The sequence below is a fragment of the Pungitius pungitius genome, chromosome 11 (assembly GCF_949316345.1).
Source record: "Pungitius pungitius chromosome 11, fPunPun2.1, whole genome shotgun sequence".
NCBI lineage: Eukaryota > Metazoa > Chordata > Actinopteri > Perciformes > Gasterosteidae > Pungitius > Pungitius pungitius.
The window spans coordinates 18,143,553-18,167,092 of NC_084910.1; the positions used below are offsets into that span (position 1 = coordinate 18,143,553).

At 49.7% G+C, this 23,540-nt stretch overlaps 2 protein-coding genes across 2 annotated transcripts; both read left to right on the plus strand.

The window, feature by feature from the left end:
• Positions 1 to 1,024: 1,024 nt before the first annotated feature.
• Positions 1,025 to 12,005, plus strand: LOC119198034 (ubiquitin-conjugating enzyme E2 E1). Its single transcript, XM_037454853.2, has 6 exons — positions 1,025 to 1,181; positions 2,509 to 2,696; positions 3,300 to 3,350; positions 4,527 to 4,659; positions 11,451 to 11,598; positions 11,771 to 12,005. Exons 2-6 carry the CDS (start codon positions 2,542 to 2,544, stop codon positions 11,866 to 11,868), a joined length of 585 nt encoding a protein of 194 aa, XP_037310750.1. The 5' UTR covers positions 1,025 to 1,181; positions 2,509 to 2,541; the 3' UTR covers positions 11,869 to 12,005.
• Positions 12,006 to 17,622: 5,617 nt separating this feature from the next.
• On the plus strand, positions 17,623 to 23,023 carry nr1d2a (nuclear receptor subfamily 1, group D, member 2a). Its single transcript, XM_037454863.2, has 8 exons — positions 17,623 to 17,970; positions 19,778 to 19,996; positions 20,102 to 20,190; positions 20,283 to 20,427; positions 20,567 to 21,279; positions 21,415 to 21,600; positions 21,710 to 21,920; positions 22,084 to 23,023. The coding sequence occupies exons 1-8, from the start codon at positions 17,952 to 17,954 to the stop codon at positions 22,278 to 22,280; spliced, it is 1,779 nt and encodes a 592-aa protein (XP_037310760.2). The 5' UTR covers positions 17,623 to 17,951; the 3' UTR covers positions 22,281 to 23,023.
• Positions 23,024 to 23,540: the final 517 nt, after the last annotated feature.

The following is a 23,540-nucleotide window of genomic DNA, read 5'->3' on the forward strand; positions in this document are numbered from 1 at the left end:
TGTCCCAATCCCCAGGTGATTTGGTGGTTTACTTTTCACACCGATCTCTATAATGTAGACCTTTTTGTCTGCATTTCTGTGAAATTGCTTCTTTTGTTCTTCCAAAAATGTGATAACCATTCACGGGGTGCAGCGAGGGGCCGTGCGGGCTCCATGGTAACGCAGCTCTGGCAGCTTGCAGTGGCGGGGCTAAGCACAGGGTCAATTGCATTGATTGCACATACAAGAGACATCCTCATTAGACGGAGACAGCGGATAGCTGCACCAGCTGCAGCAAAGTGACGATTGCAGATCAGTCTCAAAGTGCTACTTACCACGGGCTGTATGAATAAACAAATGCATGACTTCTCTGGTTACCATCTTTGGGACACATCTGGTCTGTGAGGCTGATCATGGAGAGAACATGCAAACAGGTGTATTTCATGTTTCTTGATTCCGTCTTATTGACACTTATCTAGTGTAAACTGTATATGGGGCGCCAAAATGGGGGGACCCTCTTTCAAAATGTACATTTTTATGGCTTATGCAAACATGGCATTTAAAATTCCCTAAAATCCAGGATGTTGATGCAGGGCAAATCATTTTTGACATTCGTCTCATTACACCCAGACCGCAATGAAGTGAAAGGAATCAAATATCTGCAAACGCAACCTCACTAAAAAAACAAAAACAGACACAAAATACTTTTAAACGGCCAAAAAGAGACAAACTGTTGCAGAATAACAAGGAGACAGAAGAGAGGCTTAACACCTGTAATGTCGGTTTCTTGCTCATAAAAGCGGGGGGGGGGGGGCTTTGGCCTGTACGAGCCCAGGGGCCCCAGCGTCTGTGTGTATGTGAATATGACCATATGAATATGACCATTTTAATTAATAAAGCACAAAGAGGTCAGCGATGAAAACAGATCTCAGTTTAAAATCAAGACAACAAAAGCAACAACACGCAGTGGGCAGCATGGACGGGGCCAATGATTCTTAAAGTCAACATTAAAACAACTACAATAAATCTACACGAGCGTGTATGAAACAAATCAACTGTGAACGCGGGCTGTTGTGTCTCCGGAGGAGGACCGGGGGGGCTGTGCAGCTCGCTGCGGCCGCGGCAGGCTACTTCCGCTCCGCAGAGGGCGACAGGCACCAGGCAGCCGAGACTGTGGCGGAGGTCCAGACACAATAGACTGGGTAAGTTTTTTTTTTTTTTTTGTTGTCAGCGAGCTAAGATACGTGATTTGATACCGATGATTTACCGAGTGGTCGAGAGTACGCGAGAATGTCCTCCGGCCCCGGCGGCTGTTTCTGCGCGAAGTCGAAGCTCCGTTCGTCGGCTTAAGGGAAATAAACAACACGGTGGTGGTTGGGTTGCATGGAAAACGGGCCGCGGCTATGTGCTGGAGCGGAGGGGTTCCTGGCTGCTTGTCCGACGCGTTTAACGTGTCGTTATCACATTTTGGCCTTGAAATACGCCCTCGGTTTGAAGCTCAAAGAGCCGAGGTGTCCTGTTGAATTAACCCGTCGGCCGAGGGGCACGTTTATATCACGGCTACCCGGTTGTCGGTTGACTTATAAAGGATGCCTGAGCAAGCAGCTCTCCCCCTACGCTGTACCAGGAAGTAGCCGCATCCTCCGAAGTCGTAGGGCCCGAGCTTCCATTCCCAGTTGGAGTCGAGAGAGGGGGTGGGGGGGTCAACCGTTAGCTGTGCTTATTGGGGTGGGGGGGTCACCGACACGATAAGCGACCCAACGTAACATATCCATTAAATTCGGTTTAACGGCCCTTCTGGCGAGCAGTCCCGAGTTAACGGCTGTGAAACGGTTAACTTGAGCGCGTGTGCGCGTGAGCCGTGCACGTCGCTAGCTAACGTTAGTCGGCTAACGGCAGTTCGTTAACCGTGACCCGTTAAAAGTGTTAAAAACGAAGCTTCGACCCCGACTGTCGGACAGATTATTACAAGTCACGTGGTAACATATTGATGATCACGTTAACTAATGTTACCCATCGAACCTAATCATTCGTTAATTATGAATATGACAAGTTAAATTCATTCAGTTAGACATGTTCCACTGTGAGGTAACTTAAACCAGCAGTTAGTTCTGAAATAAAAACGTGACTTGATATATCTAAAAAAAAAAAAAAAATACAAATATAACTGTGTGTGTTTGTGTACACACTTCTGCTCTGGCAGGTAAACCAGCTGTTGCTTATGAAAACCATTTAATGTTTCTAAATATAAAAAAAAAAAAATCAAACACACATCATCTTCATCAAAGACACACACTCCTTTCTGGGTCTTTCAATGCCAAAATCAAGTGTCAGTATTTCTGCTTCAGTCGCTGCAGGGACAGTTAAACCATCGGTTAAAAATGCTAATGCGTGTTTATAAATAGTGAAAGTGACTCGTGCATTATGAAACCCACTCGGAGGTCGTATCGGGGTCCGCTTCCCGCAAGCAGCGGCTTTGACGCTGTTGGGCTCATTTGGGTCGCTCTTGCCCGCCGTCGCTCCCCTCAGGTTCCCGGCTCATCTCCCTAACTCCAAACCGGAATGTCGGATGAGGATTCCCGTGCCAGCACCAGCTCGTCTTCATCGCCGCCTTCCTCCAGCCAAACCAGACAGCGGGACGTACTTTGCAAAAAGAAACGGGAGAGCAAAGCCAGCATGAGCAAGACCTCCAAGCTGCTTTCCACCAGCGCCAAAAGGTGACAAATTAGGAAGAACTCCAGAGTTCATACACGGCTACAACATCTTCTGTAGAAGTGACTCCGCATAGAAAGCGGCAAAAAACGACAAAAAAACAAGACAGAATCATTGTTCATCTGTCGTATGAGAAGAAATCCATCTGAGGAGGAACACATGCAAATTTCTCTCTAGACGGAGATTAAAACTTCCCTTTTCTCTAGAAAACAAACCCAACCTCACACACACACACACACACCTCTCTTTCGTTCATTTTTGTATCCCCCTCTAATCGAAACATTCTGACATTTCCCCCCCGATATTTTATATGCAAAGCAGAAGGGGAAAAAAAAGAACAAAATCTCAGTGTCATGCGAGTTGTGCCCAGCTGTGAAAATGTGGTCGTTACCCAAGGCCTCCAATCATCACCAACCCGGAGGCCTTTTTTTTAATTAACGACATCCCCGCGGCGTGCGGCTTTTCCCGCCTCATCCTGCGTTGCGTTCGCCCGACCAGAAATGTGTGAAGTTGTTTCCCCTTTTTTTTCCACGCGCCAAAAATAATGGCGGAGTGTGCTGTTTTGCCAGCGCCTCATCGTTTCGTTTGGTCCTCTCATTTCTGCGCAGGATTCAGAAAGAGCTGGCTGACATCACTCTGGACCCTCCGCCCAACTGCAGGTGAGTGTCGTTCCCCCGCTCCGACGCGTGCTGTGGGATCGGTACCGCGAGGCCCGTGACTGACTCCACCTGGTTTCTCTCGACTGTGGGGGGCGCGGAGACATTTCCCCAACCACGTTAGAATCGTGTCATTGCACGTTTGCTTCCGTTTGCTGAGACCGGTGTGAAGGATGAGTACTTGTACCCAGGCACGACTGTTTATAAATAACCTGCCAGTGGAGCCCGACTGGTTTCAGGCTGATCTAACTGGTAGGGTTGGGCAGGTTGGAACATTTCATGCAGCCCCCCCCCGGCGTTCCACACTGAGCCGCTAGTCGTTAAACTGAGGCGTGAGAGTAACACATTCAATTTGATATATTTTTCTAAGCTACATTTTACAGCTAAGGGGGAACCAGATGCTGGCTTCAGCTTAAAATTGTTGGCCATCGTCCTCCCTCCCCCGGCAAGCCGACCCCCCCCCCCCCCCCCCCCCCGGCAAAGCGTGACCTTCGACCTCTCTGTGATAGGAGATAAGGGGAATAAAAGAGGAGGCATCTCTTTCATCGAATAAACGTCTGTTTGATTGTCTGCATGTGCACATCATGGAGTGTCGCTGTTTGTATTATGACAAAGTGACGGCAGAGTTTCTTTTTATTGCCAATTACTTTTTCATTCGACATGTTGATTGCTTTGAATTGGCTCGCTGTGGTTTTTAAATGGGTCACTTGGCCGAAATGTATTGGCACATCTGTAGAGGAACGGAGGAAATATCTCAGAATTTGCTTGGATTGGGTGGGATTTTGCTCTTTTGAAACATTGCATGCAGCAGATCAGAGTCTGCTTTAGATCGTCTCTTTACCGACCACGTGAGCTAAAGGCACCCCCCCCCCACCTTCGTCCCCCACAACGCTGGCGGCAAGGCTTTAGATGTGCACCACGGTGCACCATGAGTGATCACGTTCCTTTCATGCCGTAGCACACGATGCATTGATTACCCCATTGATGCCGAGCCAGCTGCTGCAGCCTGAAACACCACGTGCATATCATCCCTATCGACGCATCGACAGTCTTCAGCGTGGGCGCCTTTTTTTTTCCTCATTCGCCCATCGTTGGCTGCCGCTCATCAAGTGGCCGTCTCTGCGATCGATGTCACGAAGGCGCCTTTGGTTCGCGTGTTCATTTGTTTTCTGCCTGCAGCGCCGGCCCCAAAGGAGACAACATCTATGAGTGGAGGTCGACCATCCTGGGACCCCCGGGCTCCGTGTACGAGGGAGGCGTCTTCTTCCTGGACATCGCCTTCACCCCCGACTACCCCTTCAAACCCCCCAAGGTACCGGTTAGTGCCGCAGACTGTGAAATACCTCTAAAATGATGTAATAATGTGAGATTATTGTTCAAAAGGTCATTTGAAGTGTTTTATGAAGAGAAGCTAACCCACTTTCTGACTCAAGTTTCTTCTGTGATGTTTTTTCTATTTGGCATTCACCTTTAGCTTTTAAACTGTAATCTATGTGATCAGTCTGCTGTTTTTATGTATCAAACCCTGTGAGGAGTCCAAAATTGTAATTCATGGTAATAATGAAATGCGTCCTGTAAGACCACAGTTTAGCTCAATTATCTGTTTTTAATATTTTTACCAACAATAATTGAGCTCTATAGTGCAGAGGAAAAAGAATTTGGGCTTTGGGACACCAGATGTGGTTTTCTCTTCCATAGTTTTTTTTATTTTTTATTGTGTCTAATATAAACCACTGTGTGCGCTCAGTAGCTGGATAGTGGTTCATTTGTTGGTCCCCACTGGTTCATTTGGGCCAATTGAGCTGTTTTAGGCGCAGACTATGGACATTATAATAAGAACAAAGATGCCAATCTCAATGGTAAAAACGGGTTTATTTGTTCTACCAAGGCTCATTCCCAGCAGCAAAAACCATTAAAAAAAACGACATATATTTTGTTATCTATTTGTGTGGAGGTTGTTTTACTCTATAAACATCAGCAGGAAGTTACAAAGCTTTTAGAACTCCCCCTACCTGCCGCTACTGTCTGACCATCGAAGCTGCACCTGGAGATCATCCCCACTACAACCTCGGCCAAAACATTACATTTCTAGTTTTCCCAAAGCTCCCTTGGGTTTACAGTAATATTGTTTTCAGCGATTCATCAGAACGTTCCCAGTAAATAAATCTGGAGCTCTCACTTCTGCCTTCATGGGGGGGGGGGGGGGGGGGGGGGTTCTAGCTCTTTGTCACACTATGCAGTGTTTTGTGGCATTTAAAAGTACCTCTTTGCAGCCACCAGGTGGCGGCCACGTCCTGCAGATAAAGGGAAGCCCTGACTGCAGGTTTAAGGACTAAGTTCAATCTTACTGTTACTATTGTAGCGACCCTGTTGGGGACTCGGTCAGGTAGCGTCACTCTCGGCGCTCCGGCCAATCAGACGGGACATGGGAGGGTCTGTCCGGGGGAGCATGACGTAGTTCCGGTTGTTGTGTTGTTGGAAGTGTTGACTGAGTGAGCTGGAGTTACTGTGTCGGACGCTGTGGTGTTTCGCTAATAAAAGGATCTCTGCCCGGCAACTATTCGTCTCAGCGTGTTAAGTATTCCACCACGCCCGGACGTTACATTGGTGTCAGAAGTGTCTTCGTACGGACGATATCGTTGAACCCGGTGGAAAGCTAGCGGTTAGCCTGCTGTGGGCATGGATCGTGTCGGCGGGACGAGCGGCTACGTTACGGTAAAGGAAGAGAGGAAAGAAGCGGAGGAGGGAGCTAGCGGGTGGTCGAAAGACATGGCCAGAAGTTTCGACGGAGCTACTAGGGGCGCGAGGGCTCGTTTGAGAGAGTCTGCAGTGAGGATGGCTAGGGACGCTGGCATCAGTCCCGCGGCGGATTTTCCCGCGGTTTCTCCGGGGAATGTAGCGTCAAACTACAATGGCGGCGCCCATCGCTCGGCAGTCCCTACGGTAAAAACACCGAAATACGACGGTAGGACGCCATGGGAGGCTTTCCTGGCTCAATTTGAATTGCTGTCGCATGCAGGGGAATGGTCCAATGAGACTAAGGCACTTCAGCTGGCGTTGTGTCTCACGGGGGATGCGCTGTCATGCCTGCTGCTGCTGAGCCCTGAAGACAGACGTCGTTACCCAGCGCTGGTAGGGTCGCTCCAGAGGCGTTTTGGACAATGTTTGCAACCCGAACTCCTGCGGAATGAACTAAACAATCGCTGCAGAAGACCGGGAGAGCCGCTGCGGGCGTTGGCAAACGATGTGGAAAGTTTGTCACGGAGGGCTTATGCCCACATGCCCCCTGAAGTGCAGAGCGAGCTGGCGCGGGACCAGTTCATCAGGGCAATTGTTCCCACAGAGCTGCGTGTCCAGGTCCAGCTGCAGCACCCACAGTCATTGCAAGCGGCTTTCGAGTTGGCTGCGGAGAGAGAGAATGTGTGGGGTGCAGCGCCTGGAGGCTACCATAGTGAGGGAGCACCTATGGCCAGGGCGGCGATGGCGGTCCCTCCAGAGGCAGAGAAACCATCGTGGGTTACGGAAGTGACTGAACTGATCAGGGCTGTGTCACTACAACAATCACACCGGCCGCGACCCAGAGTCTGCTGGGGGTGCGGGCAACCAGGGCATTTGGCCAGAGAGTGCCCCAAACCAAACAAGTACCAGGGAAACGGCCCGGGGTCCGCATAGAAGGGGATACGCGGACCCCGGCCGTAACCCCGACCACAGCGCCACGAGCCTCGGCAACAGAAGATGACAACGCCAGCATGGAGCCCGTCGTGGCGGTGGGGCGCACTGGGGAAGGTGACTCGTTCTATGTGCCGGTTACCGTGGAAGGACTGCCCTGCTTGGCACTGGTGGACACCGGTTCGACAGTAACTCTGGTAAGACCAGACATGATCACAGACTGGACTCATCTTGACCCCACCTCAGTGCGACTTCGCACTGTTACCGGAGAGCTGGCACCCATGAAGGGCAGAGGTCTGCTGTCTTTATCGGTGGGAGGGGTGACGGTGTGCCACCCGGTGTGGATAGCTGCAGTTCAGGACCCATGCATTCTGGGTTTGGACTTCTTGAGGGCCACGGGCTGCCATCTAGATCTACAGCAAGGCACAGTGAGTCTCCAGGGAGGGCCTTCCGTCACCTTGCTCTCCACCCCCAACCCGTCCCTACCCCCCGGGCCTCCAACACCAGCGGCGAGTACGGTGGTGACGGTCCCCTGCAACGCTATCCCCCCCGCCTGCCCACGCGAGTCATCTAGGGTCTTTCTCCCGGACGTCCACACCATGAGCCGTGCAGTGGAGGCGCCAGCAGCGATAAAGGAGGTGTGGAGAAAGAACTGTGTCGGCCTGCAGCCGCAGCAGCAGGAGCAGCTGTGGCACCTTCTCCTGGACTTCCAAGGCAGTTTCGCCAAGAGCGAGGATGAAGTAGGGCAAACTCACCTAGTGCAGCATGAGATTGACACAGGGGACGCGCGTCCCATCAAGTGCCGCCCCCGCCGCCTGCCGATGGCTCGTCAACAGGCTTGTGATGACGCGGTCACCAACATGCTCCAGGCAGGTGTCATCGAGCCGTCCGACAGTCCCTGGGCAGCAGCAGTGGTCATGGTCCCCAAGAAGACAAAAGGATGGCGACTCTGTGCGGACTACAGGCCAGTAAATGGGGTGACCAAGAAGGATTCTTATCCGCTGCCCCGCATTGACGAGTCCCTAGACCTGGTCTCCGGGTCGTCGTGGTTTTCGTCCTTGGACCTCCGCAGCGGATATTACCAGGTGCCACTGGCCCCGGAGGCCCGTCCCAAGACTGCTTTCTGCACTGGGCGGGGGCTGTGGCAGTTTAAGGTTCTCAGTTTTGGACTTTGTAATGCCCCTGCCACTTTTGTAAGACTGATGGACAAAGTACTGGCGGGGATCCCCCGGCAGCAGTGCCTGGTCTACCTGGATGACATTCTGGTCCATGGTAAAACATTTGAACAAGCCCTGGCGTCGCTGCGGTTGGTGCTGGAAAAAATAAGAGCGGCAGGCCTGAAACTGCATCCGGAGAAGTGCCATTTCATGCAGAGGGAGGTGTCTTTTTTGGGGCACCGTGTAGGTGGCGAAGGCATTGGCACCATGCGAGAGAAGGTGCAGGCCGTCGCAGATTGGCCCACCCCCACCAACCAGAAACAGTTGAAGAGCTTTCTTGGCCTGGCCTCATACTACAGGAGGTTTGTGCGGGGGTTTGCTGGCACTGCTGCACCCCTGTTCCATCTGCTGCAAAAGGACCAAGAGTTTTCCTGGACGGAGAAATGCCAGGCGGCATTCAACAACCTGCGGTACGCCCTAGTAGAGGCCCCGGTGCTAGCCCCAGCCGACCCCAGCTTGCCCTTCACGCTGGACACGGATGCTAGCGGATCAGGCATCGGCGGAGTACTCTCTCAACCTTTCCCCGAAGGCGAGCGAGTGGTGGCTTACTTCAGCCGGGCGTTCAACAAAGCCGAGCGAAGATACTGCGTCACCCGCAGGGAGCTCTTGGCGGTGGTGCTGTCAATCCGGCATTTCAAGTACTACCTAAGTGGCCTGAACTTTACGGTGAGGACAGACCACTCTGCCCTACAATGGCTCATGTCATTCAAGGAGCCAGAGGGGCAGGTGGCCAGGTGGTTGGAGGAGCTCCAAGCGTTTAATTTCAAGGTGGTGCACCGGGCTGGGACACGTCACACTAATGCCGATGCACTCTCACGACGGCCTTGTGCCGCAGGAGGGTGCCTCTACTGCGACCGGAGAGAGACCCGCGAGCGGGAACTGCAAGAGGAGGAGGGAGTCGGTCCGTCCGTGCGGCGGTTGGAGGAGGTTGTGATCCAGGATCGTCAGACGGTGGAACTGTCAGAATGGAGGCGACACCAGAGGCATGACGTGGACCTACAACCGGCAGTGCAGTGGGTGGAGGCACAGCGGCGCCCCCCCTGGGAGGAGGTGGCAGTGTTCTCCAGGGCAACCAAAGGGTTATGGTCACAGTTTGAGTCTCTACGCCTGAGCCAGGGCGTGCTCCAACGGGCATGGAAGGAGCCAGCAACGGGGGAGGAAAGGTGGCAGATGGTGGTTCCCAAGGTCCTGCGGGGTTCGGTGCTGGAAGCCATGCATGGAGCTGCAGGGGCGGGACATTTTGGAGTCTCAAAGACACTGCGGCGTCTTCGGCAGGGATTCTACTGGGGACAGTGCCGAAGGGACGTGGAAGACTTCTGTCGCCGCTGTGACCCCTGTACGGCACGAAAGGGGCCCTCAAGTCGCTCCCACGCCCCGCTGCAGCAGTTCCCCGTGGGGGGCCCAATGGAGAGGGTGGCTGTGGATGTGGTTGGTCCGCTGCCACGCTCAGACGGAGGAAACCGGTATGTGCTCACCGCAATAGACTATTTCACAAAGTGGCCAGAGGCGTACGCTTTACCAGACCAAGAAGCAGAGACGGTTGTTGAGGCCCTTGTGGGTGGCATGTTCAGCCGGTTTGGCGTGCCGGAGACCATACACAGCGACCAGGGAAGGAACTTCGAGTCGCGGGTGTTTGCCACCATGTGTGAACGGCTGGGCATGCACAAAACACGCACCTCCCCCCTGCGGCCACAGAGTGACGGACTTGTGGAAAGGTTCCATCGCACTATGGGCCAACAGCTAGCCATCCTCACGTCACAACACCAGCGAGACTGGGACAGGCATTTGCCACTGGTGCTCATGGCTTGTCGCTCTGCAGTCCAAGAGACCTCCTCCTGTACTCCCGCCCTGCTGATGCTGGGAAGAGAGCTCCGCACACCGGCAGAAATGGCTTTTGGGCGCCCCCCGGAATCCTCAGAGCCCCCCTCAGGCTCAGAATATGCCAGGAGGCTACAAGACCGGCTCGATTCAGCTCATGTTTTTGCCCGTAAGCAGCAGCAGAGTGCTGGCGTGAGACAGAAACGCAACTATGACATGAGAACAAGAGGAAAGCATTTTCGCGCTGGAGAGCTGGTCTGGGTCTACAACCCCCAACGAAAAAAGGGCCGGTGCCCGAAGCTGGACAGTCAATGGGCGGGGCCCTGCACAGTGTTGGAGCGGGTGGGTGAGGTTGTGTACCGGGTGCAGCTACCGCCCAAAGGCAGGAGAGTAGTGCTGCATAGGGACCGGCTCGCCCCGTACAGAGGGGTCGCCTCCCCGCTGCCAACAAGTGCCCGAGGGACGTCCTCACGGGGTGTTCCCCTGGGGCAGCCCCCGCCAGGTGCCTCGGGGACAACGGGAGAAGCTGTTGGGCCCGAGTTTCCAGCCGGCTTGGCCCTGTCGCCACCCACAGATAGACACGGACTCCTGGGGGGTGAGGTGGGGCCTGACATCGCCACGGGTTCAGGGGGCACGACCCCCCCGGCGGCGAGGCCGCAAAGACAGAGAAGGCCTCCGGTCCGGTTCGGAGACAGCAGAATTTAGGGAGGGGAAATTAGGGCTAGCATACACCTTGGGTCTTAGAGGTGGCTGTATTCTTCTGCAAAAAAAAAAAAAAAAAAAAAAAAAAAAGCGGTGTTCTGTTTTGTTCTGTCCTGTGTTCGATTGTAGGTGCATGGTTCCATTTTTCAGCAGTTCCTTGGGGGCAAGGACCTTTGTAAGGGGAGGGTAATGTAGCGACCCTGTTGGGGACTCGGTCAGGTAGCGTCACTCTCGGCGCTCCGGCCAATCAGACGGGACATGGGAGGGTCTGTCCGGGGGAGCATGACGTAGTTCCGGTTGTTGTGTTGTTGGAAGTGTTGACTGAGTGAGCTGGAGTTACTGTGTCGGACGCTGTGGTGTTTCGCTAATAAAAGGATCTCTGCCCGGCAACTATTCGTCTCAGCGTGTTAAGTATTCCACCACGCCCGGACGTTACACTATTATATGAAAAAATCGAATAGAAAGGTGTTTCAAGAGTTTATTGTAATACATATTCAAATGTTGACTTTGTGAAATGACTCATTGGATCCACAGCAACTCCCTTTGTTACCCCCAGTTTAAGTAATTAAACGACTGTTTACACACACACACACACACACACACACACACACACACACATTTATACTGCATGCAAAGGACTGCACGTTTATCAAGGAGACCTGCACCATCTCACCGTGACCCCTTTGTGTGCCCTCAGGTGACCTTTCGCACAAGGATCTACCACTGCAACATCAACAGCCAGGGGGTGATCTGCCTGGACATCCTGAAGGACAACTGGAGCCCCGCCCTCACCATCTCCAAGGTGCTGCTGTCCATCTGCTCCCTGCTCACAGACTGTAACCCAGGTAACCTCACTAGCTCACATGGTTATGTGTTAAATGTTCAGGACCCTGCAACACGAAGCGTTTCACACTAGAAGCCGTGCAATTCATTAGCAGGTTTTTTTTGTTTGTTCATCAAATGCTTTTTCATACATGCAGCCAAAACTCAAGTTGAACGCTATTTGTCTCCTCTCAGCCGACCCCCTGGTGGGAAGCATCGCCACCCAGTACACCGCCAACCGAGCGGAGCATGACCAGACAGCCAAACAGTGGACGAAGAGATACGCCACATAGACCCACATGGTGGGGGGGAGGGGTGGGAGGGGTTATTTCTATCTCAGATTTTTAGTACTTTATTGTCTGGTATATTTTTTGCTTCCTGATTAAATTATCTCCACAAATATGGTAATAAAGGAAAACAATGGAAAGGAAATCTCGTCCGCCTTCTTTTTTTTTTTTTCTTCTACAAAGGACATCTCACCAGAATATACTGGTACGCATTAATACTGGACAAGTCTTTATATTTTAAACATCATTACCGTAATGCTCACACTTTTCTGATTACTATTATGTTTTACCTTGTTAACAATGTTGAAGGACTTTATTTGAGTATCTTAACACTATTTTAATATGTATATAAATATTAATCAGTTAATGAAAGTATGCAGATAAGAACATTGTATAATGTCCTAAATAATTTATGTTCTAAATCGCTGATAAATATTTGTAAATTGTAAATATCACTCCGTGGTCGTCAAGGTGTTGCATTTGCTGCAGAGTCGTAACACCTGGATGACTTCTCATGTCAGAGTGACTTTTTCCACGTTGAGTATCTCAGGAGAGGCCAAGAAAAGCTGAAATGGTCTCAATCTGTTGGTAAATATTTGACCTTTTCTCTCCAACTCGGTTTAGGAAAATGTGACCTCACGTCGCTGGAAAGCAAGAATACACCACGTCTGCTGTCAGTCGCACCGTAGAGAACATTCACAGGTTTACTGTTGGATGATGATTTTTGTTCTGGAACGGACTGAGAAGAGTAATGGAGGGTTGGGTCTTCTAGATAACATGAGTTCATGTATAAAAAATCTTGTCACCTACTGTCTTAAATATGCTAAAATTGTATTAATACGCATTCACCTTTGAATTTTTTGGACTGGTTCCATTCATTTATTTTATTTGATATATTCCATTTATATATCTATATGCAGTGCCTTGCATAAGTACCCACCCTAGTATTCAGCCCCCTGAGTCAATATTTCGGTTTACGTCTCCAGCAGCTTTGCACATCTAGAGGTGGAAATGGTGGTCCATTCTTCTTGGTGAAAGCGCTGATGCTCCGTCGGATTGGATGGAGACCGTTTTAAGGTTTGAGTCTGGCCTTGGGTTCTTCATTGGACTGAGATTTGGGCCACTTTCAAACATTAACATGCTTTTTGATCCAACCTGCCTGTGTGTTTGGGGGTCATTGTCCAGCTGGAACCTCGCCCTCTAGTCTCGAGTCTTTTGCAGACTGCATCATATTTGGCGCCGTCACAGCGTTGATGCTCCCGCCGCGTTCCACTGTTCTGGGAGGTGTGTTCAGGGTGGTGACCAGTAACCAGTGTTGTTCCCCCCCCCCCCCGGACAGAATTTTGCATCGAGGCCAAAAAGTTCAATTTGAGTCCCATGTGACCGGAGCACCTTGTTCCACTTGTTTGCCGTGTCTCTCAGATGCGTCAAACAGGATTTTGTATTGTTTACTCTCACCTGCGGCTTTCTTCTCGCCACTCTTCCACTGTAGTACATAACTAATAATAGTAGATCTATTTGTATATCATTACATTCTAGAAGATAACTATTTTGTATGGGTCCATTACGAAAAAAATCCCAATGAAATAAATTTGAATCTGTGGTTATAGCATGACACCATGTATTAAAGTCCAGGGGGGTAAATTCTTATGAAAGGCACTGTAGACTATTAGATGTATAGATAATACTGTTGTGAATTCTTTTGGCCACAATAATCGCAAAGTAAAATTAATTTGGTCTGGCAACAAAATATTTTAAACAGGTTAATAGTTAATAGATCAATAAAAATGCTTTTGCTTTGTCAGTAAATTTGACAATCAAAGAGCACATATTCTACCCGGAGTACCCGGCGACTGCTGATTTGGTCATGTGACCGACTGAATACGTTGATACACGTCAGACAAAAACGTCTGACTCACCTTGAAGCAGGTGGGATAAGTTCTCCTCTCATTTGGAAATACACACATACTAATATACAAAAAGATTCATTAAAAGGTTCCCTCCCAAGAGCAATAATCACAACATTCAGGAAACATTCAACCGTTTTTGCACAAAATGGTGTCGTGGGGGAGGGAAGCGCTCACCTTGAGGGAACCACGGACGAGCCGACTCAGAACCCGACTGGACACGTGAGGACAGGCGTCTCTGAACACGGCAGGAGTGCTGCACATGTAAACACTGATCAGATGAGCCTGAGGAATGTTCGCCGTCCTCTAAACATCGACCCGGGGAGGTGACGCTCTGGGAGTGGAGGACAAAACGCTCTGCTGCAACGGGCTGCAATTATTACAAATAGAAATACCTCGATAGGAGTTTTGTAGGCGTAAGGAACACACTGACCTACCACCAGCTGTTCACACGTTCAAACGTCACAGACTGAACAAATACCAGGTTAATCCTTTTCTCTTTTTAAGGGACAGGTGGTTCCCGAGTATGAGAAAAACCAACTTAAGCACTCGGTAATCTGCCCCAAGGGAACTCTGTGACACGCAGTATTTGTGCTGCTTTTCTTAACTTAATGTTCAATAATAAGTATTATTTATTTACACTATACTGCAGCTGAGCTTCAATTCTGTCCAATTATTGTCCATTAATTCTACATCCAGGAGCCTCGCTGCATTGTAGCGACATGTTGCTGCGGTCCTCGGGCCCCGTGATTAATTAACCCAAATCCACAAAAAAAAAAAACTACAGTGACAAGCTGCTATGGGAAATGAATTGGCCTGTTTTCAAAATGACTTGTCAGACGTTTCTAAAGATGTACTCCTTCACGAGCAATGAATGAGACTTGAGAAAATGACAACGTGAGTTTGCATTTTCCCGCGGTGAGTTTTTCTCAAATCAAGTAAAACTGAACATTTTCCCCAAAACAAGCGAGAACACCACTTGATATAAATCTGCACATGTCGATGCTTTTCGGGTCACGTTTTGTCAATGTCCTCTTCTTAAAATACTTGATGATGATTTGATAAGGTGACCCGCCAAGTGAAAACTATTCCCCAGAATGCAGAACTCGGGCCAGAAGGCTGAATCTGGTAAATAAATCCACCCTCGCCGTGCTCGTCTTAGTGAAACTGACTCCCTCTCTACTTAAAATAATCTTTCCAGGAACCCTACATATTCTTTTATTTCATTTGGTTTGTAAAATATAAAGTGACCAAAGGTAATGCTTAACACAAGCCCAGCTGGTTCAGCTCACATGCGATAAATCGTAAACGTGAAATTCCTCTGGTCAGGAGGAGTAAACGTTAATCGCTTACTTCACTCGCTCAATGATTTAAAACCAATCACACGTGCAGCATGGAGGCTCCTTGTTCTGGACAAAATCCTCACGTGGGCAAACGTTAGCAACGGAACCACCGGCGGTGACGCCGTGCGCCACAGAACCAACCGGCGTGTTGCGCCCAGATAGTGACATTTCATTGGTTTCGTTTTTTTAAAACTGAAACCACAGACGAGATCTCGCATTCCCTGCGATTTTCATACTTCGTTCATAAAATTGATGATGAAATATTTTTAATGATAGAAAAACCTTTGAATGCCAAGTGAGCTGACCTGTGAGGCTAAGGAACAGAGCGTGACTCCTCGTTACGCGCTGAACAACACCTTATTACGTGTAATTATAAGGAAGGTGGCTTATGCTCAGGAACATTTTGTCCCGCCAAGAGTATTAAAATAGATTGACACAGTCACAGAGTACAATTCCTGTGGTTGGTTTGTATGGTACATTTTGTACTCTTCTTAATTGATTGAACAGAGCAAGATAACGATCGCAGCGAAGAATGAACACAGATTCTTGGGGTTGGAATGTTTTTTACTCTGTAGTTTAATACATTATTTAAAATGGTAAAATATATGTTTACAAATTTTCCTTTCAGTAGAACAATTATAGATAAAAGGAAATTCATAAGTAAGACATAAGATAAGTATTCATAAATAAGAGTAACTGTATCGATCAAGAGGGATTTCGGCAGCATGTTTTAACGTTAGCTTAAAAGCATGCTAACGTTCGCTATACGTACAAGTACGACTGAGGTTGATGGCAAGTTAACTTTTGCTCATGAAATCAAAATACTTGACAAATGAACCAGCTGTCGGCGCGAGACGCTAAAAGTGAACCCATGATGATTGGGGGGTGATTGTCGGTGACGGACACATCCGATGGTCACTGAGCCTTTTAGAGCCGAACCGACGGTGTAACCTGACCACGGCTGGTTGGGGGGGGGGCGGAGGTAGCAGCCGGCGGAGTGACATCACGGCGCGTTTGGATTTCACTCACTGCGAACACTTGGTTTCGGCGTCACGCCGGTTGAGGCCTAATTTAGTCACGGTTTGAGGTCACAGTCGGTTTGTTCAGTAGGAAAGATTTGATGAAATCCCTTCTTCGTACTCAGGACTTCGTAAAGAGGTTCTTCAGTTTCATGGTGGTTTCCAGTTCTGTTGAACGTTACACGTTTTCGACCTTGACACCTGCACGTCCTTTGACCACGCTGTCCTCGACTCTTTCATTTTCTGGGGGCAAGTTTGGGGACTTCCGCGCGCAGCACCAGATCACGTATCGTCATTTTGATTTCCCTTTTCAGAAGTGTACGGTTTGTACAAAGAGGACCTTTTTTAACTGCATTGTTTCCAAAGTAAGGCTTGTGGTCTCGCCGAGATGACGCCTGTCATTGATCGGTGAAGCACAGGGAGAAGAGACAGCGGTGTCAGTCTTGGACGTGTATTTACGATGTGTCGACAGAAATAAGATGTTTATTGAGCTTGTGTGGTTAAAATGAACGCATGGCAAGCCAAAGTCTGTGATCCCAAAGATAATTTGAAACCCCAGCCAGGTCAACTGATGATATGATATGATATGAATCTGGCGCCTCTTGTGGACAAAAGCCACGCTGTTTTTTTTCCCCGATGTGGACTTCTTTAACCATAAGCACCGTTTGCAGTCGTTTTTTAAACAAAAGTGGAATAAACCGGCGACTACTTTTCAGTACAAGTACACAGCTGTCGTTTCCATTTTGGCTGCGAAGGAATTTGTTAAACAAGGTCATCTTTGCAGATGCAAAATGACAGTGAAGACAATATCAGGTCAAAAACGTTTGGTTTTGGTAAATCAAATAGAAACAAAACACACTTACATCTTAGGGGCGATTAAAACATTTCATGAAATGAAAAACTGGAAAACAATTTACAGTTCAAATGACAAATAGATTAATAAAAATGCAAAGACATCAAAGTGTTTGAATAAGTAAAAAATACGTTGAACATGAAGTGCTTCATCTTCAATTTTTTGTACGTAATATTTCATGCCTGTACGTTTTAATGGCTGTTGAACGTATTTTCTGCTTTAAGGAGAGGTCTCCCAAATCTCCCCCTTAAGACCAAAACGTTAACAAACTTGTTATTATCCAAACTTCAAATTTCTGTTCTGGAAATCTATGCAAAACAGCCCAGAAAAATGGCCTTTAGGGTGTCATGACGCTATGTATTTGTTAAATGCCTTTACTCCCCCACTGCCCTCTGCCGCGAGGACACGCACATTTGTGTACTTTGCAGTCATTTTATAACAGGTTCCTACTCAGGTGTTGGCGCGGTGGTCCACGTACAGCGTGAACGCGCTCTCTTGCTGCGGTGTCAACGGCTCCGCGTGCACGCTGTGCTCTGCAACGTGACCCGCCGTGTTACACATTCCTCTCGCTGCACGAGCCACGAGGCTCCGCCCACCGGCTCCCTCCAGGACCCTGAAACTGTGTCACTGGGTTAAAGTGGCTCGAGAACACGGAGGGCGGGGCCAACAAAAACTGCACATGGGCGAGCCCGCAAACTGAGGACATTTAGTTCCAACCGAAGGCGAGCTGCTCGTCGCACTCTCACAACAAGAGGTGATCTCCATCGAGCAGGACGCGTTGGACTTGTCCTCTCAGAAGATTTATTTACACAACGACTCGTTTTCTGAACTGCCTTTTTGTGCGGGATTTGTTTTTTGTTTTTTGTTTATATTTCCGTGAGATTTTGCAGACATTTTGAATCATCAGATTTATTGTAGGCCTATTCCTCTTTTTTTCTCTTACATCGATCAAGATATTCCTGAGGACATGGGGACACACAACCCTGGTAAGTGGACAAATAAGACCTTTCATTTTTAATTTCGTGGAATTTAATGTCATTCATCGCTTGCAGCGTGCAGAGAGGTTGTTAACATTTAAGAAATCTGTAGTGGTCCCAATTCATCTGTTTATATATACCTATATATCCGTGTGTGTGTGTGTGTGTGTGTGTGTATACATATATATGTGTATGTAATACGTTATATCTCCTTAGGTATGTGTGTGTGTGCAAGCAACCATAGGTATATAACTCTTAAATCTGTATTTCTATATCTGGTATATCTGTGTGTGTGTGTCTACATTTATGCAAAACGTTACATCTCCTTAGGTATGTATGCGTGTGTGTGTATGTAAAACGTTATATCTCCTTAGGTATGTGTGTGTGTGTGTGTGTGTGTGTGTGTGTATATACGCATAATACGCACACGTAAGTGTTTTGCGAAACACAAATTAATCAAATTTATGCGGTCCTTCCATCGAAACGGCACTAAAATTGTCAACTAACGTCGGACACCATTTCCTAAGTAGTTTTTTACGACACTGTCGTGCGGTTGAACCGAGTCTTTTTAAACGGGGAGAAGACATTTACATTTGACACAACAGTGTTTATCTTGCCATCACATGCACAGCGCAGCCGAAGCCATGTGCGCCGTGTGTACGCGCTCTCAGGGAACACGGCGCTGATTGGCCGGGGGGCGTGTCCCGGACACGCGGGCTCCTGGGTTAGAGCTCTTCGCGGATTGGCTGGAGGGGGGAGTGACGCGGTGACGTTGCATAAAAGCACACCGCGAGGTACACGTGAGAGGAGACGGACAAGAGCGTCTGACCTAGATTTCGGTTTCCCAGAAATGCGCGACAGGTCGTCGGGTGGGTGGGCGGTGAAAAAGGAAAGAAAAACACCGAACAGTCATATTTCTCAGTTGATCCCCTGCTGTGTGCCTTAGGGCTTAATATAATATTAGGATAAAAATGGTGTTCATTTGGGCTGCATTAACATTTAAAAACCCTACTTCGGTCACATGACGTGGCAAAATCATTGAAGAAAAAAAATACATATATACCGTTTTATTCTTTTATGAATTAACCCAGCAAGTTGTGGGTAGACTTATCTTCTCAAATGACTTGATGACAAGAGTACACAAGGGGGGGAAATATAGGCAGGCCATTTACCTCCCCTTCACACTATTGCCGTGAATGTATTAAATGTGTGAACCATTCTCTAAAAGTTAATCCATTCATTACTTGCGTGCTTTTACATACTACTTTTCTTCAATATCGCACAATTTTGTGATGTGTCTAAATCGTTGAAACCAAACCTGTTTTCAGGCCAAACCTGACTGTCGTGCCGTTTTTTTCTTTTTTTTTTTTCTTCCCATGATGGTTTTAGTTGCTTCTTTGACCCAGTATGGAGTTCACTCCCATTTGTTACGTAACGGTGTTATCCAACCAGAGAGCACTTTGGGGGGGGGGATTAAAAGTAGGTGTATCTGAGAAGTCAACAAACCAAACCTATTAGGACACACGTTTTCCGCCGAGGCGTGTCATGTTTGCACATTGAATTAATGTACTTGGTGTACTGCCAAGTTTAATTTGGAACACAAAACAAGACATTTTAATTACTGCGGTTTGCTGCCCGGAATAATCTCTCGGGTCACAGTAACGGCGGCATTCCTGGTGCTGCGAGGGCGGGATCACATGAAATACCTGAACGCCGATGCGGGCGCATGCGTTCCATGTTTCTTCATAAACGGATTTAACGTTTCTCCCGAAGCTCGAGAATTAACGCCTCCCCCGCTATCGCTGTCTCTCCACAGGAGTTATAACCTACATCTCCTCCAGCCCGGAGTCCTTCGCGATGAGCGCCGGCCCCGGCCGAGGCTTTGTGGCCGCGCCGGCGCCCCGCTCGTCGCTGCCCAGCAGGGCCGTCGGCATGGTGCTGGACATCTCCCCGGCGGCCAAGAGCGGCCACCAGCGCGGCCACGCCGCAGAGAAGGCCGGGCGCTCCACCACGTCTTCCAAGAGCAGCATTACCAGTAAGTATTCAAATAATAATAATAAAAATACATTATTATTAAGGAGGAAGGTGTCTAATCTGTTGACGCATAAAACATTGCTTATGATGTGTTCTCTTTCTGCAGAAATTAACGGCATGGTGCTGCTGTGCAAGGTGTGCGGCGACGTGGCCTCGGGCTTCCACTATGGCGTCCACGCCTGCGAGGGCTGCAAGGTGAGAGGAGTTCCCTCAGAAAAAAAATATCCACATCATGTTTTTGCTCACCTTGCAAAACTTATAACTTAAAAAAAAAAAAAAAAATTCAGGGCTTCTTCAGGAGAAGCATCCAGCAGAACATCCAGTACAAGAAGTGTCTCAAGATGGAGAACTGCACCATCATGAGGATCAACAGGAACCGCTGCCAGCAGTGTCGGTTCAAGAAGTGTCTGGCCGTCGGCATGTCCAGAGATGGTGAGAAGTCACTCCACGCCGATGGAGATTATTAACTCGTTCTGTTCTCCTCGTTGGAAGTTGTTCAATCTCGAAGCAATCTAATGACCTTTTTCTTTTTTCTCCTTCCTCCTCCTTTCTCCCTCTCTCTCTCTCTCAGCTGTCCGATTTGGCCGCATCCCAAAGAGGGAGAAGCAGAGGATGCTGCTGGAGATGCAGAACGCCATGAACAACATGATGAGCAGCAGCGGCCAGCTGCAGAGCATGCTGCACGGCCACCAGAGCCCGCCGCTGCCCGCCGAGCCCGAGAGCGGCTCCTCGCCCGCCTCTTCCTCCTCCTCCGCTTCCGACTCCCTGTCGTGCTCCAGCCCCTCCTCCCCGCGGTGCCCTCAGGGCTCGGAGTGCGTGGTTTCCATGGACACCAGCTCCAGCTCGAGCTCGTCCTGCGCGTCGGACAGCGGCGAGGACGAGTCCGTGGCGGTGGCGAGCAGGCGGCGCCGTGATGCGTTTGCCTGCGTCCAGCAGAGGTCGCCCGGGTGGGACCGGGCCTCGCCCCTGACGGGGGCGGTTGCCCCCCAGCAGGCGGGCTGCGGCGGCCGCATGGCGGAGGAGCAGAAGCAGGGGAGCCGGAGCTGCTGGAACAGCAATGTGGTTGCCGGGGGTTACCAGGACCGCTTTTACACAAACAGTCCGCCCGTCGGCAACACTGCTTACAGGGAGGAGAGCGAAGTTCACCAGCAGCAGCAGCAGCAGCTCTACAGCGCCCCCACCTGCAAAGCTTCAGAAGACAGACAAAGACAAGGCTTCAACACACAATCTCCCTCCAGAGGCTACACCGGACCGACCAGCTGCGTGAACAACAGACCACACTTGGTGAGCGTCTTTCTCCTTCTTAAAAATGCACATGAATATCCCTGCATCAAGCCAGGCGCCCCGAACCTCCCCCTCCTCCCACCCCCCCTTCCGATCGACCCCCCCCCTCCAACATCTCGTTGTTTGTTGTTCCAGGTCTGTCCAATGAACTCGTCCCCTTACGTGGACCCCCGCAAGCCCAGCCAGGAGGTCTGGGAGGAGTTCTCCCAGAGCTTCACGCCCGCCGTGCGGGACGTGGTCGACTTCGCCAAGAGCATCCCGGGCTTCCGCGACCTCACCGAGCACGACCAGGTCGGCCTGCTGAAGGCCGCCACGTTTGAGGTAAATCACAACTTCGGCGTCGATGTCTGTGCTTGTGACCGTGGGAGTTTTGTGGTCGTTTTTTAGTTCCTCCTGACTAAATATATCCAACCTCCCCCCCCCTTCCCAGGTGCTGATGGTCCGCTTCGCCTCTCTGTTTAACGTGGCTGAGCGCACCGTGACCTTCCTGAGCGGCAAGCGCTACAGCCTCGACGCGCTGAGGTCGCTGGGCGCCGGCGAGCTGCTCAACTCCATGTGCGAGTTCAGCGAGAAGCTGGCGGCGCTGCGGCTCGACTCGGAAGAAATGCGCCTCTTCACGGCCGTGGTGCTCGTGTCAGCCGGTGAGAACACTAGTCTCTCGATGCGAGAAAGGGGGGAGGAGCTTAAATGAAGCAACTTGCAACAAATGTTCTCTTAACGAAGCGCTTCCTGGCCGCCGGCATTGACCCTTCTCTCCCTCTCTCCCTCTCTCCCTCTCTCCCTCTCTCTCTCTCTCTCTCTCAGACCGCTCAGGGATTCGGGACCTGAGCTCCGTTGAGGCCCTGCAGGACCAGCTGATCCGGGGCCTGAGGAACCTGGTGATGCAGAACCACGGCGAGGAGTCCGCCACCTTCACCAAGCTGCTGCTCAAGCTGCCCGAGCTGCGCACGCTCAACAACATGCACTCCGAGGAGCTGCTCTCCTTCAAAGTGCACCCTTGAAAAGAGCCCCCCCCCACCCCCCCCCCCCGACTTCCACCTCACCCGCACACCTCCAGCAGGAGCTGCCTCGCACGTCGCCCTCCTCGGTCCACACCCCCCCTAGAATGTATTAAGAGTTGTTATTGGTTGTTCAATGGAACCCCCGGCGAGAAAATAAGGTTGGGGCGTGCTGTATTTATAGAAGCTAGGAGGGCCGACTGGCTTCATGGGAAGATGCGAGCAGGAACCAATGAGTCGCTCATCAGGACGCTAAGGACCTCTGACCGATGTGTCCTCTGACCGGCCGAGGGACGTGAGAGGCGCTGTGAACCCGACACGTCGGGTTGGTCCAATACTATTGACTGATGGAGGCTGTACCGAATGAGACCTGTTCGAGTTCTCGCGTCTCGGTTTCCCTGTAAATAGTGTCAGGTTTTTTTTTTTTTGTCCATGTCCGTGTGTCCCTTCAGGTTGTCTGGGGGATTTGGTGACGCCATGTATTTTTTTTTTTCCTCATGTTTTTGAGCAGAACATTTAAACCCTCAAACATGTTTCTGCTGTTTCCCCCACTTATTTTTATGTTTTTTGGCGCCTTGTCTGCTTTTAGCACGGCACGGAATTTTAATGTTTGTCATCCATTCTGTTAAAACATGTTCCTGCAACTGGCAACACGGCCATATGTAAATAACTGTATAAATATATAAATTTCGAATGGACATAGAATATAAATATGATATAGTATGAATAAATACAAGTGAAGAATACTCTGGTCCAGTGTCTTTGTATGAATGAAGCTGACTTGAGAGCAGCACAAATGAATCTCTAGTTGCGTCTGTTCTCCACTAGGTGGAGCTATGTACCAGCAGCATTTTCGGGACAATGAGCCCAAACACACACAGCCAGAGCTACAAAGGAAGGGTTTGGATCAAAGCATGTTAATGTTTGAAAGTGGCCCAATCAAAGCCCAGATCTCAATCCAATTAAGAATCCAAGGCGAGACTTTTAACTGATTCCTCCACTAGGAAGAATGGAGGAACATCTCCGTCTCTCGGTGTGCAAAGCCTGTCACGATAAAAAGGAATTTTGCACCTCCACAGTACGTGTTGTGCTGATCAAACGGGTCCAAAGTCTATTCGAGTCTCTTTGAATTCCTTACAGGGGGGGAGAGCACAGGTGTCCTTCAGTCAGAGGATGGGAGGCCACAGTGTGACGGTCAAATTTACACACAGCGCTGATCTATTTACCTTCACTGGTTTGACTAAGAAATCACTTCCCAAAAAA